At 47.8% G+C, this 18088-nt stretch overlaps 1 protein-coding gene across 34 annotated transcripts in view; it reads right to left on the bottom strand.

Annotated features, from left to right (window-relative positions):
- Positions 1–18088, bottom strand: part of CLASP1 (cytoplasmic linker associated protein 1) — a 773091-nt gene that overhangs the window by 424825 nt on the left and 330178 nt on the right. For all 34 annotated transcript variants that reach the window (XM_063933995.1, XM_063933998.1, XM_063934002.1 and 31 more), the window contains one exon: positions 17402–17461. In XM_063933995.1, the coding sequence (XP_063790065.1) occupies positions 17402–17461 (60 nt within the window). The remainder of the gene's footprint in view (positions 1–17401; positions 17462–18088) is intronic.

Below are 18088 nucleotides of genomic sequence, written 5' to 3'. Positions count from 1 at the left end.
GCGAGCGGCGGCCATCTTGAGGGACGGGAGCTGGAGAAGCGATCCGGCTGCAGAAAGGAGGAGACGGCTGACGGCCCCCCGGGTGAGTGTGAACCCCAGACCCGGCTCGGACGAGCAGACGGCGGGCCTCTCCTCCCTCCCCGTAAGCTCTACCCGGCGTCTGCCTAGCGCCGCTGCGGGCGCCCTCCCCCCTCCGACATCAGACTGACTGGGGCACAGAGAGAGACAACAACTGCTGCAGGTGCGCTCCATGCAGGCACCTGGCCTGCCTACGCCACCTGTCCGGGCCCTGGAGTGAGTGCTGCCCTAGGTGGGTGGCGGAGGGTTCCCCCCCCCCCCCCCTGCGAACACCCTTGCCCCTCACGTTCCAGAGTGACCTCCCACGGCCGTGGGTAGCTGGCCGGAGGAGCCTGAGGAGCGGCTTGATCTCCCACAACCATCAGCCTCCACGGGGCTGCAATATAAAGGCCTAACACACCAAGGCAGAAAAGGGGTAAATAAAAAGGGAGCGACTCCTGTCCCTACCGCGACCGCTTCATACCTATCTCGGTTTGATTCTTTCCAGACGAGGGGAGTACACCCCCTGACCCTGCTCCTGAGACGGCCAGGAATACATTGCTTAAAGTGAGGGCAACTAGCGTAATGGCCCTGTCTGCACCGCTCATACCGATGTAAACCAAGAGATTTCTCCCACCTCTGCCAATATCCATGTGATGTCTTATTAGCTTCTGGAAAAGTGGAGCCTCCCGGTTTCTCCATCCTCAGTGTTTGGATACATTAAGCTATCTTCATCTGGGCTTTACCATGCCCACCAGGCGCAGCAAAACGTCAAAACCGGCACAGCAGCTTTCTTTTTTCAAATCATCCCCGAAAATGCCGGGCCCTAAAGTCACCGGGCCCTCTACAGCAGGAACAGTTCCCCAGACCCCTCCGTCACTGGAGGTGCGTCCGTCAGCCACGTCCTTAGATAAGGTTGGAGACGGGGAGGCCCTTACGGTGGGCACTATGAAGTTGCTTTTGACCCGCTTTAAAGAGGAAGTTGCAGCTGAGTTCCGCACCACCTTAACGGCGTGCCAACAATCTATAGATGATCTGGGTGGTCGTACGGACCACTTGGAAACTAAAATGGAAGAGGTCGTGGGGTCCCACAACAACCTACTGGACTCTCATGACGCATTGGAGACAGAGGTGAAGCTTCTACGGGACAAGGTCACGGATCTGGAGGATAGATCGCGTCGCAGCAATCTTAAGCTACGCGGAGTCCCCGAATCGGTGTCACACAGTAGTTTGCATGACTACACGGTGACCATCTTTAAGGCCCTGATGCCTCAGTTTACATCTACAGACCTCATTATTGACCGAATACACCGTCTACCGAAGGCCAGAGCGGCCCCAGGAGATGCACCGAGAGACGTCCTCATGAAGATGCACTACTTCCATGTTAAAGAGGCCTTATTGAAAGCATCCAGACCGACGTCTGATACATCTTCAGCCCTACAAGGACTTCAAATCTTTGGGGATCTATCTGCGGCCACTCTATATAAGCGGCGATCATTTCACCAGATCACTACGGCCCTCAGAAAGGCTGACATCCCATACAGATAGGGTTTCCCCACCAAGCTGCTGATCCACCGGGATGGCTCCACTATCTCTGTCTCCACTGCAGATGAAGGAGAAAAGCTGCTTAAATCTTGGAACATCACGGAACCCACGGAGGGCTCCTCCCCCCGACGTCTTCAGCAGGACTGGTCGTCGGTGAAATGAGGATGCTGGCTCTGAGACAGATACTTTACCGTCATAGTAATAATGTTACGACCCCAGTGACTCTTCAGATAGAGACTTTATCCCAAGCATAAGGGGCCACAGTCTGTTGAGATGGGGGGCGCTAGACATAGCGAAAGTAATGTGCGTGTTTTGAAGCCCTGTTAGGCCAAATTAGTTGCTCTTTTTTCTCTATGGGGAACTGTGCCTGGCGCGCCTCTGGATATGACTGTCTATATTATACTGACCTGTGGGATTAGTTCTTAAAGCGGGATAAGCTACACGAGCCGCTGGCTCAGTTCTCATGTTGGAAGTAATAGTTCTGGGTTTTACTTGTTTCTTTTTATGTTGGAGCACTTGTGTTCCGCTGTATTTGCTCTCCAGGTTCCGTATGTACAGAAGTGCATACATCTGTTATTATGTTATCAAGATGTCCTTATATTCTTTGGTTTAAAGTGAATAAGTATGGCAGTGGGTGGGAGTTATGCCGCTAACCCCTCCCTTAGCCTACACAGTCGCCTTAGTATGGCGACTGGACGTGATCTCACGAGAGATCAATTTAGTTTAGTTTTGTCCTATATTTTATGTTTGTCTCCCCACATGTATTCCTATATGTTTCCCCCTCCCTATCAGGTATACCGGTCTCAACACAGATATTGGACATCAGAGATATCAGTTTCTCCTATAATTGAAAATGGTGAAGATAGTCTCCATTAATGCCAAGGGGCTTAACTCTCCTCAAAAACGTAGAGTAGCTTTGAACTATTTTTATAAGCTAAGAGCACAAGTAGTAGCTGTTCAGGAAACCCATTTTCAGAGTCACAATCCTCCCCTCTTCACTAATGCACGCTACCCCCTTTGCTACACTGCAAATGGACCCACCAAGAAAGCCGGCGTTGCCCTTCTCATAGCACAACACTGCCCGTTTGTCCTGTCCTCTAAATATGAAGACCCTGACGGGAGATATTTAATTTTAGTAGGTCGACTAGACAATGTGGAGACCACTCTGGTCTCTTGCTACGCCCCCAATACCAAACAAATAAAATTCCTTAGAACCTTCTGTAAAACTCTTCAAGAGCATACGAAAGGAGCCCTGTTGATCCTCGGAGATTTCAACATGGTGCTAGACCCCAATACAGATCGCTCTCGCCCAACCCGACTTTTACGTAGCAGTCCGGCCCAAGACCCTTCAGGCAGATTTGGCCAATTGTTAGCTGAATATTCACTGTATGATGCATGGAGAGCCAAACACCCTGCAGAACGTGATTACACCTTCTTTTCCCACGTTCACAGTTCATACTCTAGAATAGACTTGGCGTTAGTTGATAAGTGGACACTAGCTGCCATTAATAAGGTGGATATATTACCCATGTCTTGGTCAGACCACTCACCACTCGTTGTGAACTGGGAAGCCGACAAGAGAGTGGTCCCCCATGGCCCCTGGAGATTGGGCCCGCACCTTCTATCCCGCCCTGAGGCCCGCCAGGCCATTCAGCAATCTTTAGACCTATATTTAGCTACTAACTGCCCCAAGGACACAAACGTCTTCAACCATTGGTGTTCTCTGAAAGCAGTGGTCAGAGGCTCTGCAATCCAAATAGCAGCTAGACTTAAACGGGAGTATAAAAGTAGACAGGCCTCGGCCGAGCGGGAGGCTGCTCGCCTGGAAACTGCACACAAAAGTGACCCCAATAATAAAGCCCTCTTTAAGGAACTCCTTGCTGCCCGCGACAAAGTGAACGTATTTGCCCTAGCAGAGGTTCATCGCAACCTGCAGCGACTCAACCAACAATATTATAGGCTTGGCAACAGAGCGGGACGCTTGCTGGCGCGTAAACTAAGGGGACGTAGAGCTAAAGAACGCATACAGGCTGTATATACCGCATCGGGTGTTAAAGTAACCGACCCAGGAGAGATAGCAAATGCGTTTGCCGAATACTATGCACAGTTGTACAACCTTAGAGAGGATCCCGATACCCCCCCAGCCTTCCCTGGTAGATATTGCAGGCTTCTTGGAGAGGTTGTCCCTCCCCACCATTGACCCTCAAACCCTTGAGTCCCTTAGTTTGCCCTGGTCACATGAGGAAGTTGTGGCAGCTATTGAATCCTGCCCAGTAAACAAGGCCCCGGGCCCAGACGGATACCCCGCCAACTTCTATAAAACCTTTAAATCTACTCTTGCCCCGCTTTTAGTGTCAGTTTTCAACGAAGCCTCAGACTCCACATGCTTCCCGAAAGAGATGTTGGAGGCCCGTATAATTACCATCCCTAAGGCGGGTAAATCTCCTGCTGTTGTCCAGAACTACCGCCCGATAGCACTCTTAAACACGGATCTTAAATTGTTCGCTAAGCTAGTTGCAAATAGGATATCCCCACTCCTACCCAACCTAATTAACCCTGACCAGGTAGGTTTTGTTCTTGGACGGCAAGCATCCGATAACACACGGAGGGTTATCAATTTGATTGAACGCTGCCAAGCCCGGGACGAGCCTCTTTTGCTTCTCTCTCTAGACGCGGAAAAGGCTTTTGATAGGCTGCACTGGGACTATCTACGGGCTACCCTAGACTGCTTTGGATTTGCAGGCAGGATACTCGACTCCATATTGGCCTTGTACTCCTCCCCATCGGCCTCGGTGTTCACCAATGGTTGCAAGTCATATACATTCAATATCACAAATGGGACACGTCAAGGTTGCCCCCTTTCACCCCTAATTTTTGTGCTGGCTATTGAGCCCTTGGCGGAGAAGATCAGGACACTAGACCCCATTGTTGGCCCTGTGGTGGAAGGGACGCACCATAAAATATGTCTTTTTGCTGACGATATCTTAGTATGCCTCAGCGACCCTGAATCGTCATTACCGCATTTACACTCTCTCTTGGACTCCTATGCAGCGATCTCCTATTATAAGCTAAATACCACTAAGACTGAGGCCCTTCCTCTGAACATGTCGGATGTCGCTCTTAGGCGTCTAAGGTTGACCTACAAATACGCATGGCAACTCAGGTCACTTAAATATTTGGGTGTGCAAATCTCCAGAGGGCAAGATTTAATGGGATGTAACTATGACCCCCTTTTTAGAACATTCGAGCTATTCATTAAAGACTGGATGATGCAGGAGGTTTCATGGGTCGGACGAATAGCGGCTGCAAAGATGGTGCTCTTACCCAAACTGATGTACCTTTTCCGTACCATCCCTAGGACCTTCCCTAAAGATATTTGCAATAGATTTAACCGTTTACTATCAAACTATGTGTGGGGGGGCTCAAAACCGAGGATAGCAAAATCCACCCTAGTTGCGCGGAAGTGTGACGGGGGAGTGGCCTACCCAGACCTAGAGAGATACCATAATGCCTGTTAACTCGCTCAGGCCAGAGATTGGTTCACTCAAGACGCCCCAAAACCATGGGTGTTACTGGAACGGAGCGCTGTCTCCCCCCTCGCACTATCTGACTTGCTTTGGCTGCCTACAGCTTCTATCCCTCTAGAAGGGCTGGGAAGCTCGGCAGTTCAGGCAACGTTGTTAGCATGGAAAATCGTAACTAAATCCCTCCCCTCCGGAGCCCTTCCCTCCCCCCAATTATCTCTCCACACCATAGCCACAATGATCCCAGACCTTCACCTACACCATTGGAGTGATAGAGGCCTAACCACCTTGAAGGATGTCCTGCGGGATGGTGTATTAGTCCCATTTTCCCTACTGCAGGAACAATTCCAGGTACCTAAACAAGATTTCCACAGATATCTGCAATTGAGGCATTGGCTTCAAAGTTTTTCTCCCAACCGAGTCCCCCATACTGGCCCCTCTAAATTGCTGATGTCACTCCTATTGCCTGTCAGAAATAAAGGCGGTATCTCCAGATGGTACCAATTTCTCGTGACCGAGGCCCGGCGTGGGCTATTCCCCTCACAGACCAAATGGGAAAAAGACCTCCCTGCGGTCTTCACCGAGGATATTTGGAAAACTATCTTTCAATCCTGCTTTAAAATCTCTAAATGTACAAACCACTGTGAAATGTATTACAAACTGGTTCACAGGGTGTACTTTACGCCGGAACGCTTACACAAGATTTGGCCTGAGGTCTCTGCCAGTTGCTGGAGGAACTGTGGAAGGGTGGGGGATATTCTACACATTTTCTGGTTATGCCCAACAATCCGGTCACTGTGGAGAGATGTGTTTCTTTTCATGTCGCTTATCCTGGGAGTTCCCCTTGCACCTGACCCCCTAATAGCACTATTTCATTACTACAGCGGTGAGATGTCTAGCAACGACAGGTATCTTTTAGGTCACATACTCATAGCAACTAAGGCCGCCATTGCCTCCAAATGGAAGTCGGCAGTCGTTCCCACGCTATTAATGATAGAACAAAAAGTTCATCAACACTATGTGTTTGAAACGTCGGAGGGCGGATTTCCCCCCGGGACCCCCGGGACGAGTAGGAAATGGGATAAGTGGTTCCTATATAGAGAAAAATCGGGCCAAAGTAGTTTATCCGGTACCGTGACTGCCCCACCAGACCCTTCTGAGCTTAATTCCCCAAATCAAGATGGCTCCTAACTTAACTTAACTCAATTCATTACGGGTTTCAGATCTCCCCACTTTCATTATGTTTACACTCTGATTTTATTGCTATTCACAGATGTCCCTGATACCTAACCTTCCTTTCCCTTGTCTTAATTAGTTATGTTATGTGATGTACTTGTCTTTTCCCCTATTTCTGTTTTATTTTGTCACTTACATGTTCAATTGTACGCATAATTTGTACAAAATTTCAATAAAAATCTAATATTAAAAAAAAAAAAAAAAAATGGATTAGAGCCTAATCCGACCTGTGCCCTTTGTCCTGGTTGCCTAGTGGGGTCCCTGTACGGCCACTGTGTCCACGCCAACGCGCGTGGCCCGCCTCCTAATGGCAGCGCCGGATCGCTATCTCTAGCGGGTCCCGCCTGGGGGAACCTCTTACCTCCTCCCGGAGTGCGGCCACGCGATCCCGGAGAACTTTGGTTAGTGTGTGTGCCACTGTAAGTAATTTGGCAACCAGGGACGCGGGATTATACAGCGACGCTGGGGGAGGTGATGGAGCTGCAGTAGGAGATATCAGAATAATATCTAGCACTAGAGTGCCTCTGCTGCAGCCCTTGAAGTCTTCTATCTTCTTTAAATTAGCTCTTCTTACAGCTGCTGGAGCAGCCCTGCCTGTTAGCTGCCTGCACTGCAGGCACCAACCTACAAACTGAGCTCCTGTGCAAGAAGGCGGGGTTATAGAGGAGGCGGCGCTGAGCATCTTGGGAACAGTGAAAGTTTTTAGCCTGTTGGTGCCTCGGATCAAGAACCTACTCTACACCCCAATGTTGGGGGTCATTCCAAGTTGATCGCTAGCTGCCGTTGTTCGCAGCACAGCGATCAGGCTAAAAATCGTAATTTCTGCGCATGCACCGCAATGTGCACGCGCGATGTACTGGTACAAAGTCCTTTGTGGTTTTGCACAGGTTCTAGCGACGTTTTCATTCGGACTGGCAGCCGCAAGAAGATTGACAGGAAGGGGGCGTTTCTGGGTGTCAGCTGACCGTTTTCAGGGAGTGCTTAGAAAAACGCAGGCGTGCCAGGGAAAACGCAGGCGTGGCTGGGCGAACGCTGTGTGGGTGTGTGACGTCAAAAGCCAACCCTGTTTTTTTGCAGGCGTTCTGCTGCACAGGCGTCAACACTTCTGCAAATCGAAAATACACTTCCCAGTAGGCAGCGACAATGCGTTTGCACGGCTGCTAAAAACTGCTAGCGAGCAAACATCTTGGAATGACCACCGTTATTCCCTGAGGAATACCAGTGTACCCCGCTGCAGAAATCTGTAGTGCATCGGTGGGTGTGTACACCCAATAGGTCTGTGAATGACGTAGTTCACAGACATATGAGGTTGGCCCAGCATCACTGCCAACAGATTATTCAGATATAGGTGGCATTTCTGGCTGTGTGTATGGCTGACCATCTCATATGCCGAGACAGGAACTGCCAATTACACCACAGCTGGGTGGGCAAATTCAACTGCCTGACCAGTTGTAATGTATGGCCCGACATATCGAGCAGCCAATTGGTTAGCGTATGTGCTTAGTAAATCGGACGCTCTGTCGGCATGGTGTGTACCCAGCATTACCTTCTTAAACACTTCTGCACTTCAGGATCCCTCCTGCTGGAATTTCAAAGAGTGACATAAAAACCTGTTCAGGCCACGCAGTGCTATGTAACAAGAAAGAGACACACACCATTCCAACACTAATAGTCTTAAACAAATGCAAAAGGAAGGCTGTAGACACACAAATGGAAAAATGGAACACCAATATCTCTAGCTACCGCTGCAAGAAAGGAAAATTGTGACATGAAAACCTGCTTAAGCTACTCGGCAAACAGAATGAGACCACTAGACACTTAAAACACCTTGTAAAAAGAGTTCTAAGATACAGTAAGTTTTGGTTCTGCAGGAAAGATACCAATGGAAAGGTTTGTAAGGACCTCAAGAGGTACCTTATAAAACCATTGATTCCTCCCAATGCAGAGCCTGCCTTTGAGTGCGTGCACACACAATCACGTTCATACATACGCATGCAAATACGTTTATAAATAGCCATAGTGCCCACAAACCCACATCCCTAGCAAGAATGTCTCGGCACACTGGAGGCATATAGTAACGCTACTCCAGCAACTTCAGGGAGCAGCAATACGATGGCCGTTAATGAGGAGACTCCAAGAACAAGCCATCTGGACACTCCTGAGCCACGTAGCACCCCTGGCAAAAAAAACAACCACATTTCAGGTACAAGGAGCTTGACATCTTGTGACAAATGCCATAGAGAGACTACATAACACTGCAAGGCAATTGTCAACTTCAGTGGAAGGAAAGCATTTTTAGGGCTCTAAGCAAATTAAATGTAAACAAAACACTTACATTTTAACATAATTAAAGGATGTTATGTAGCTGGATAATGTACTCAAAACCTCCATATACTATACACCTGCTCTTCATTTACATTTCACCACTGCCCAGCAACCTTTCACTCATGTCACCTCTGTCCAATAAGATGTCAATTACGTCATCCCTGCCTGTCAATCTGTTACAAACATGCCGCTCTTGTCCACTGTGCTCCCTTTCCTCCGATTTACACCACACCACTCCTTTTTCCACACTGTGTACCACTTCCCTGAGTCACACCCCAAACTAAGCTGCCTAGCCCTCCTCCTCATCAATCATCCCACATCAGATAAGGTACTAACAGCATCACGTCAGGGAAACACGTGGAAAGCCAACCCCTCAATCTTTGGAATACACCCTACTAGAAGAAATTGCAGTGGGGTGTACAGAAGAGCATGACGTGATAGGCATTGGCCATAACAACTGGAATGCACCTGTCATACTTTCTCCATGAACCATTTGAAATTTAAGATTTTCAATTTTTGGAGGGTAAATACTCTTTAGATGAGGACCCTGTTCCTACCAGGGATCATTCAGAAGAGGTAGCAGCTCATTCAACACAAATACCACTAGAGTCATGCCTCTATGTCTATTACCTCCAGAACTTCCACAAAGTCTCAGAGAGTGAAGGTATCATTGTCAAGTCTGAATGAAACCCATGTCAGATTGACCAAAGCCCTGATGGCCTGCACCCGTGAAACTTCCACTCCAGTTTACCAAGGATTGAGGGAGATTGTGGCCAGGATACCAGTCCCTAGGTCACAATCAGAAGCAACACCTGCTGCTGAGCTCTCAACCGTTGGTGATCAGTTCCCCAGTCCCGGCAAGGAGCCAATTAGAACAAGGTGACAGATGGTCAGTCATCCTCCTCAGTCTACTGCGAAGCGTGCACAGCGAAAGGGACTTCAGTAGTGATCTCCTCCAAGATCTGGATTGCAATTGAAGACAACAATTGCCTGTTTGCAGTCTCTCTAGTAGAAGTGTCACAAGTATGTTAAGCTTCTTGATGCTGAAACGAGGCAAATGTCTTTTATTTTTTTTATTCCCAGGCAGACTGGCCCTGAAGTCTTCTGTTTCTTATGTTCACTGTAATGCTGGTTCCTGTTTTGGTAGCATTTGGAATGTTTGCTTGATGAGCATTACAAGCCCTCTATGTTTTATATATAGATACTCATATGTATATACAGTATATATACACATACATATACGAGGGTGGTTAAATAAAGGTAACAAGACCTCTCACTGCGTAAATATATTCTTAAAATAAGATTTTACTCACCGGTAAATCTATTTCTCGTAGTCCGTAGTGGATGCTGGGGACTCCGTAAGGACCATGGGGAATACCGGCTCCGCAGGAGACTGGGCACAGCTAAGAAAGATTTAGGACTACCTGGTGTGCACTGGCTCCTCCCACTATGACCCTCCTCCAGACTTCAGTAAGGATACTGTGCCCGGAAGAGCTGACACAATAAGGAAGGATTTTGAATCCCGGGTAAGACTCATACCAGCCACACCAATCACACCGTATAACTCGTGATAATATACCCAGTTAACAGTATGAACACAACAGAGCCTCTCAAAAGATGGCTCAACAATAACCCTTGTAGTTAACAATAACTATATACAAGTATTGCAGACAGTCCGCACTTGGGACGGGCGCCCAGCATCCACTACGGACTACGAGAAAAAGATTTACCGGTGAGTAAAATCTTATTTTCTCTGACGTCCTAGTGGATGCTGGGAACTCCGTAAGGACCATGGGGATTATACCAAAGCTCCCAAACGGGCGGGAGAGTGCGGATGACTCTGCAGCACCGAATGAGAGAACTCAAGGTCCTCCTCAGCCAGGGTATCAAATTTGTAGAATTTTGCAAACGTGTTTGCACCTGACCAAGTAGCTGCTCGGCAAATTTGTAAAGCCGAGACCCCTCGGGCAGCCGCCCAAGAAGAGCCCACTTTCCGCGTGGAATGGGCTTTCACAGATTTAGGCTGCGTCAGGCCAGCCACAGAATGCGCAAGCTGAATCGTGCTACAAATCCAGCGAGCAATAGTCTGCTTTGAAGCAGGAGCACCCATCTTCCGGACTCCAGCTGTCCTGGAAACATAAATTTTCAAGGCCCTGACTACGTCCAGTAACTTGGAGTCCTCCAAGTCCCTAGTAGCCGCAGGCACCACGATAGGTTGGTTCAAGTGAAAAGCTGATACCACCTTAGGAAGAAACTGGGGACGAGACCTAGCTGAAATTTCACCTTTGGGGCCTTCCTGGCCTCACAGTACGCAACATATTTCCGTCATATGCGGTGATAATGGTTAGCGTTCACTTCTTTCCTAGCTTTAAATAGCGTAGGGATAACTTCCTCCGGAATTCCCTTTTCCTTCAGGATCCGGCGTTCAACCGCCATGCCGTCCACGCAGCCGCGGTACGTCTTGAAACAGACAGGCCCCCTGCTGCAGCAGGTCCTGTCTGAGCGGCAGAGGCCATAGGTCCTCTGAGATCATTTCTTGGAGTTCTGGTTACCAAGCTCTTCTTGGCCAACCCGGAACAATGAGTATAGTTCTTACTCCTCTCCTTCTTATTATTCTCATTACCCTGGGTAAGAGAGGCAAAGAAGGGAACACATACACCGACTGGTACACCCACGGTGTTACCAGAGCGTCCACAGCTATCGCCTGAGGGTCCCTTGACCTGGCGCAATATCTTTGTAACTTTTAGTTGAGGCGGGACGCCATCATGTCCACCTGTGGCCTTTCCCAACGGTGTACAATCATTTGGAAGACTTCTGGATGAAGTCCCCACTCTCCCGGGTGGAGGTCGTGTCTTCTGAGAAAGTCTGCTTCTCAGTTGTCCACTCCGGGAATGAACACTGCTGACAGTGCTAACACATGATTTTCCGCCCATCGGAGAATCCTTGTGGCTTCTGCCATCGCCATCCTGCTTCTTGTGCCGCCCTGTCGTGTACATGAGCGACCGCCGTGATGTTGTCTGACTGGATCAGCACCGGCCGGTGTTGAAGCAGGGGTCTAGCCTGACTTAGGGCATTGTAAATGGCCCTTAGTTCCAGAATATTTATGTGTAGGGAAGTCTCCTGACTTTTCCATAGCCTTGGAAGTTTCTGCCCTGTGTGACTGCCCCCCAGCCTCGAAGGCTGGCATCCGTGGTCACCAGGACCCAGTCCTGTATGCCGAATCTGCGGCCCCCTAGAAGATGAGCACTCTGCAGCCACCACAACAACGACACCCTGGCCCTTGGAGACAGGGTTATCCGCCGATGCATCTGAAGATGCGACCCGGACCACATGTCCAACAGATCCCACTGGAAAATCCTTGAACGGGACCTGGCGAATGGAATTTCTTCGTAAGAAGCTACCATCCTTCCCAGGGCTCGCGTGCATTGATGCACCGACACCTGTATACGTATTAGGAGGTCTCTGTCTAGAGCCGACAACTCCTTGGACTTCTCCTCCGGGAGAAACCCTTTTTTATCCTGTTCTGTATCCAGAACCATACTCAGGAACAGTAGACGCGTCGTAGGAACCAGCTGCGACTTTGGAATATTCAGAATTCAGCCGTGCTGTTGTACTTCCCGAGATAGTGCTACTCCGCCGAACAACTGCTCCCTGGACCTCGCCTTTATAAGGAGATCGTCCAAGTACGGGATAATTATTTCGGCCATTACCTTGGTAAATACCTCGGTGCCGGGGACAGACCAACGGCAACGTCTGGAATTGGTAATGACAATCCTGTACCACAATTTTGAGGTACTCCTGGTGAAGAGGGTAAATAGGGACATGCAGGTAAGCATCCTTGATGTCCAGTGATACCATCCAGGCTTGCAATAATCGCCCTGAGCGATTCCATTTCGAACTTGAACCTTCGTATATAAGTGTTCAAGGCTTTCAATTTTAGAATGGGTCTCACCGAACCGTCAGGTTTCGTTACCACAACATTTTGGAATAGTAACCCCGGCCTTGTTGAAGGAGGGGTACCTAGATTTCACCTGCTGGAAGTGCAGCTTGTGAATTGCCGCCAGTACTACCTTTCTCCGAGGGCAGCAGGCAAGGCTGAGGTGAGGTAACGGCGAGGGGGAGTCGCCTCGAACTCCAGCCTGTATCCCTGTGATACTATTTGCAGAACCTAGGGATCCACCTGTGGGCAAACCCACTGGTCCCTGAAGTTCCCGAGACGCGCCCCTACCGCACCTGTCTCCACCTGTGGAGCCCCAACGTCAAGCGGTGGACTCAGAGGAAGCGGGGGAAGATTTTTGATCCTGGGAACTGGCTGCTGGTGCAGCTTTTTCCTTCTTCCCTTGTCTCTGTGCAGAAAGGAAGCGCCTTTGACCCGCTTGCTTTTCTGAAGCCGAAAGGACTGTACCTGAAAATACGGTGCTTTCTTAGGCTGTGAGGAAACCTGAGGTAAAAAATTTGTTTCTTCCCAGCTGTTGCTGTGGATACGTGGTCCCAGAGACCATCCCCAAACAATTCCTCACCCTTATAAGGCAGAATCTCCATGTGCCTTTTATAGGCAGCATCACCTGTCCACTGCCGGGTTTCTAATACCCTCCTGGCAGAATGGACATTGCATTAATTCTGGATGCCAGCCGGCAAATATCCCTCTGTGCATCCTTTATATATAAGACGACGTCTTTAATATGCTCTATGTTAGCAAACTATTTTCCCTGTCTTAGAGTATTAATATTATCTGACAGGGTATCAGACCACGCTGCAGCAGCACTATTTATGCTGAGGCGATTGCAGGTCTCAGTATATAACCTGAGTGTGTATATACAGACTTCAGGATAGTCTCCTGCTTTTTATCAGCAGGCTCCTTCAAGGTGGCCGTATCCTAAGACGGCAGTGCCACCTTTTTTGACAAACGTGTGAGCGCCTTATCCACCCTAAGGGATATATCCCAACATGACCTATCCTCTGGCGGGAAAGGGTACGCCATCAGTAACTTTTTAGAAATTACCAGTTTCTTATTAGGGGAACCCACGCTACTTTACACACTTCATTCATTCATCTGATGGGGGAACAAAACACTGGCTGCTTTTTCTCCCCAAAAATAAAACCCCTTTTATGTGGTACTTGGGTTCATGTCAGAAATGCGCAACACATTTTTTATTGCCGAGATCATGTAACGGATGTTCCTAGTGGATTGTGTATATGTCTCAACCTCGTCGACACTGGAGTCAGACTCCGTGTCGACATCTGTGTCTGCCATCTGAGGTAACGGGCGCTTTTTTGAGCCCCTGATGACCTTTGAGACGCCTGGGCAGGCGCGGGCTGAGAAGCCGGCTGTCCCACAGCTGTTTTACGTCATCCAGCCTTGTAAGGAGTTGACATTGTCGTTTAATACCTTCCACCTATCCATCCACTCTGGTGTCGGCCCCACAGGGGTTGACATCCCATTTTTCGGCCTCTGCTCCACCTCCACGTAACCTTCCTCATCCCACATGTCGACACAGCCGTACCGACACACAGCACACACACAGGGAATGCTCTGACTGAGGACAGGACCCCACAAAGTCCTTTGGGGAGACAGAGAGAGAGTATGCCAGCACACACCAGAGCGCTATATAATGCAGGGATTAACACTATAACTGAGTGATTTTTTCCCCCAATAGCTGCTTGTATAAATAATATTGCGCCTAAATTTAGTGCCCCCCCTCTCTTTTTAACCCTTTGAGCCTGAAAACTACAGGGGAGAGCCTGGGGAGCTGTCTTCCAGCTGCACTGTGAAGAGAAAATGGCGCCAGTGTGCTGAGGGAGATAGCTCCGCCCCTTTTTCGCAGACTTTTCTCCCGCTTTTTTATGGATTCTGGCATTGGTATTTATCACATATATAGCCTCTGGGGCTATATATTGTGATATATTTGCCAGCCAAGGTGTAGTTATTGCTTCTCAGGGCTCCCCCCCCCCCAGCGCCCTGCACCCTCAGTGACCGGAGTGTGAAGTGTGTATGAGGAGCAATGGCGCACAGCTGCAGTGCTGTGCGCTACCTTGGTGAAGACTGATGTCTTCTGCCGCCGATTTTCCGGATTCTTCTTGCTTCTGGCTCTGTAAGGGGGCCGGCGGCGCGGCTCCGGGACCGAACACCAATGGCCGGTTCCATGCGGTCGATCCCTCTGGAGCTAATGGTGTCCAGTAGCCTAAGAAGCCCAAGCTACCACCAGTTAGGTAGGTTCGCTTCTTCTCCCCTTAGTCCCTCGCTGCAGTGAGTCTGTTGCCAGCAGATCTCACTGTAAAATAAAAAACCTAAAATATACTTTCTCTCTAGGAGCTCAGGAGAGCCCCTAGTGTGCATCCAGCTCAGCCGGGCACAGGATTCTAACTGAAGTCTGGAGGAGGGTCATAGTGGGAGGAGCCAGTGCACACCAGGTAGTCCTAAATCTTTCGTAGCTGTGCCCAGTCTCCTGCGGAGCCGCTATTCCCCATGGTCCTTACGGAGTCCCCAGCATCCACTAGGACGTCAGAGAAACATATATACGTATAATAGCGTGGCCTTGTAGAGATTCTTTTTCCACATAGATTATTCCCCATACTTGTCTAAGCATTTGTTTCAACAGTACATCAAGGCATCTATCCCAGCATAGAAGACATTAGTTCGAGCTGCTGAAGCCAGGACATGATGGCTTGCTGAACTTCACCGTCTGTTACGAACGCTTTCCACACAGGTGCTTCTTCAATGGTCTAAAGAGATGGAAATCACTGAATGTCAGGTCAGGACTGTAGGGAGGAGGTCATTTGTGATTTCTCTCTCTCATGCAAACTATTGCTTTCTATATGTTTAACTGCATTAATCTACTTGTACATGATGAAGAGAACTAAATACAATCCATAGTGTTCCTTTCTTTCATACTGGCAAGGGTTCATTAGAAAGGTAACAGTGGCATCATACAGTGTATAAACTAACGGAGGTAGAATTACAGACACCTGAAAAAATTAGGTGGTGTTGCAGTATGGAGTAAGATGTTTATTTTTATCTTGGATACAGTGCAAAGTAATAAATGTAGCAAATATTGTGACACATGCTGCTACATTTGTGCTGAATGTAATTGACATGTTAGAAATGCATTGTTTCTTGCTAACATAAATGAGCTAATAATAGCATTAGGAATAATCTCACCTGACGCACATGGAGTTCAATGAGGTCCAATCTGTCATCAGCATCATGCTTTGCAAAAGACCTCACTTAGGTGTAGTGAACCGCAACAGATGCCGGGATGTGACCATTTGCGTGCTGCTTGAAGTTCACCATTGTTCTTCAGTAGAGCGAGCAGACAAGGCAAAAGTCCACTTTCCGCCTTTAAATACTTGTGTGCACCTGCTTCATTGAGCACTGAGAGCGGACGTCGTAAGCGGGATTGATATTTCACGTGTGTGCATCTCGCCTTATTTTATGAAATATGCGCACTATACCAATGATCACTAAACGCTTGCTTTAATGCGTGCATCTCTGAATCAAGCCCAGTGTGTCCACAGTCAGCTATAATACAGTATGGAGTGTGCAATAGGTTTATTAATGCTTTTTGCTAAATTACTTTACGAAAATAACACTTAAGGTGCATACACAGGGCGTTTTTGCCCAGCGTGTATGCATAGCGATGATCGCGGACATCGCTGGGCTGAAAAGCGCTCAGTGCATACACACTGAGCGCTTTTCTCCCCTGCCCAGTAATGTCAGTGGGGGTGAGCGGCTTTTCATAGCAGGACGCTATGGAAAGCCGCTCACCCCGCCGTTCATCTACTGGTAATACCAGTAGATGAACGGCGGCAGCCAGCGATGAAGCGGGAGCGCGCATCAGCGCTCATCGCTTGTGCATACACATTGGGCGGCTTTGAGTTGAAAGCAGCTCAACACACCAAAAGTGAGCTGCTTTCAGCTCAAAATCGCCCAGTGTGTATGGGCCTTTACAGGTGAGAAGCATACACTATCAATTATCAAAATGCTTCCTCTGTAGTAAACAGAATATGGGAGGGACACGTTTTTGGTGTATGGGGAAAAATAAGAACAAAAAAAAAACCACAACAACTCACATATGGTAATTAATAAAGTAAAATACAAAGCTTCTTCAATAATAGAAGAGAGTCTTGAGATGGTGTTTGTTATCAGAAGCCTGAAATGCCTATAAATGAGTGCAGTTGCAACCACTGCCATTATCAAACTTTCCAGTCTCCTCACAACTATCGGCCATGGCATTACAAATGTAAAGTCTGGTTCTCCTGGCACACTGCGGCTTGTTCACATCACCGATTGGTGCTTCAATGCCAAAACGTGTCAGGAAAATCAGCTATTAAGACAACTGCTGGGAAGGGCAGCACTTTTGAACAGCTGGTATCTTAAACATTGGACTGGCAAGTTGGTGTCAGAGGGGTTTGCTAATTTAATACTTCTATGAGTTGACATTTTTAATTTTCTTTAACTTCTGTGGGGACATTTGATAACAGATAGCTGGGTGCACTACCATCCCATAATGGTAAACGCCAGAATGTGCGAGAACAAGCAATTATCATCTCACACTACGCATCATCCATGTTCAGTATATTCAAACATATAGATGCAGAAAGATAAATCCCACAACACAGTTACACAAAGAAACAGAATGTGATGTAGCAAGAAATTGGGTGCACAGTGAAGTGTGTAAAGAAGATGGACAGGTGGAAGGACCTGTTCTTCTCACCTTTCCAGAGAGTGAGTTTGCCATTCTTGTAGAAGTAAATCCAAAAAATCATAACAGCGTCTATAAACACATAATAGACATCATATTAGATATAATACCCCGGGGTAATATTAGCAGATGTACAGTAGACAAGCTTTTATGCTCACACTACAGAAAACGCTGACAAGTATCATTCATGATTGGGGCTGTTGAGAGATATCACGTGTAAATGATCATGTAAACAAAATAAAGAAAACTATGCTAGTTATGTTAAAGATCTCATACACAACAGTTTTCAAAGAGTAACAAATAGTATGGGGCACAAAAAATTGCATCAAATAATCATTATAAGTGCAGCGTTTATGTGCAACAGTAACCGATTAAGCATTACAAAATAATTTTATTACTACACAAATATGTCTAATAAGACATTAATAAATGTAAACAGCCACAGAATATATATCAGTAGAGCTCAAAATATTACAAGACTGAATTGATCAGCAATTAAAGTTTATAAAACAGTAGTCCCAAAGGAAACAGGCACTTAATGGATGCATTTGTTGCAATATGCAAATGAAGCAGTAAAAGTGTATTCATTTTCTATTAAGTAGCCTGTACGGGATCCCGGTGATTGGGATGCTGTCGGACACGTGACCGACACCAGCATCCCGACCAAGAGAATGCCGACAGGGAAAGGGGTAATTATTT

The sequence above is a fragment of the Pseudophryne corroboree genome, chromosome 7 (genome assembly GCF_028390025.1).
Source record: "Pseudophryne corroboree isolate aPseCor3 chromosome 7, aPseCor3.hap2, whole genome shotgun sequence".
Taxonomy (NCBI): Eukaryota; Metazoa; Chordata; class Amphibia; order Anura; family Myobatrachidae; genus Pseudophryne; species Pseudophryne corroboree.
This window is presented reverse-complemented; position numbering and strand designations above follow the sequence as displayed.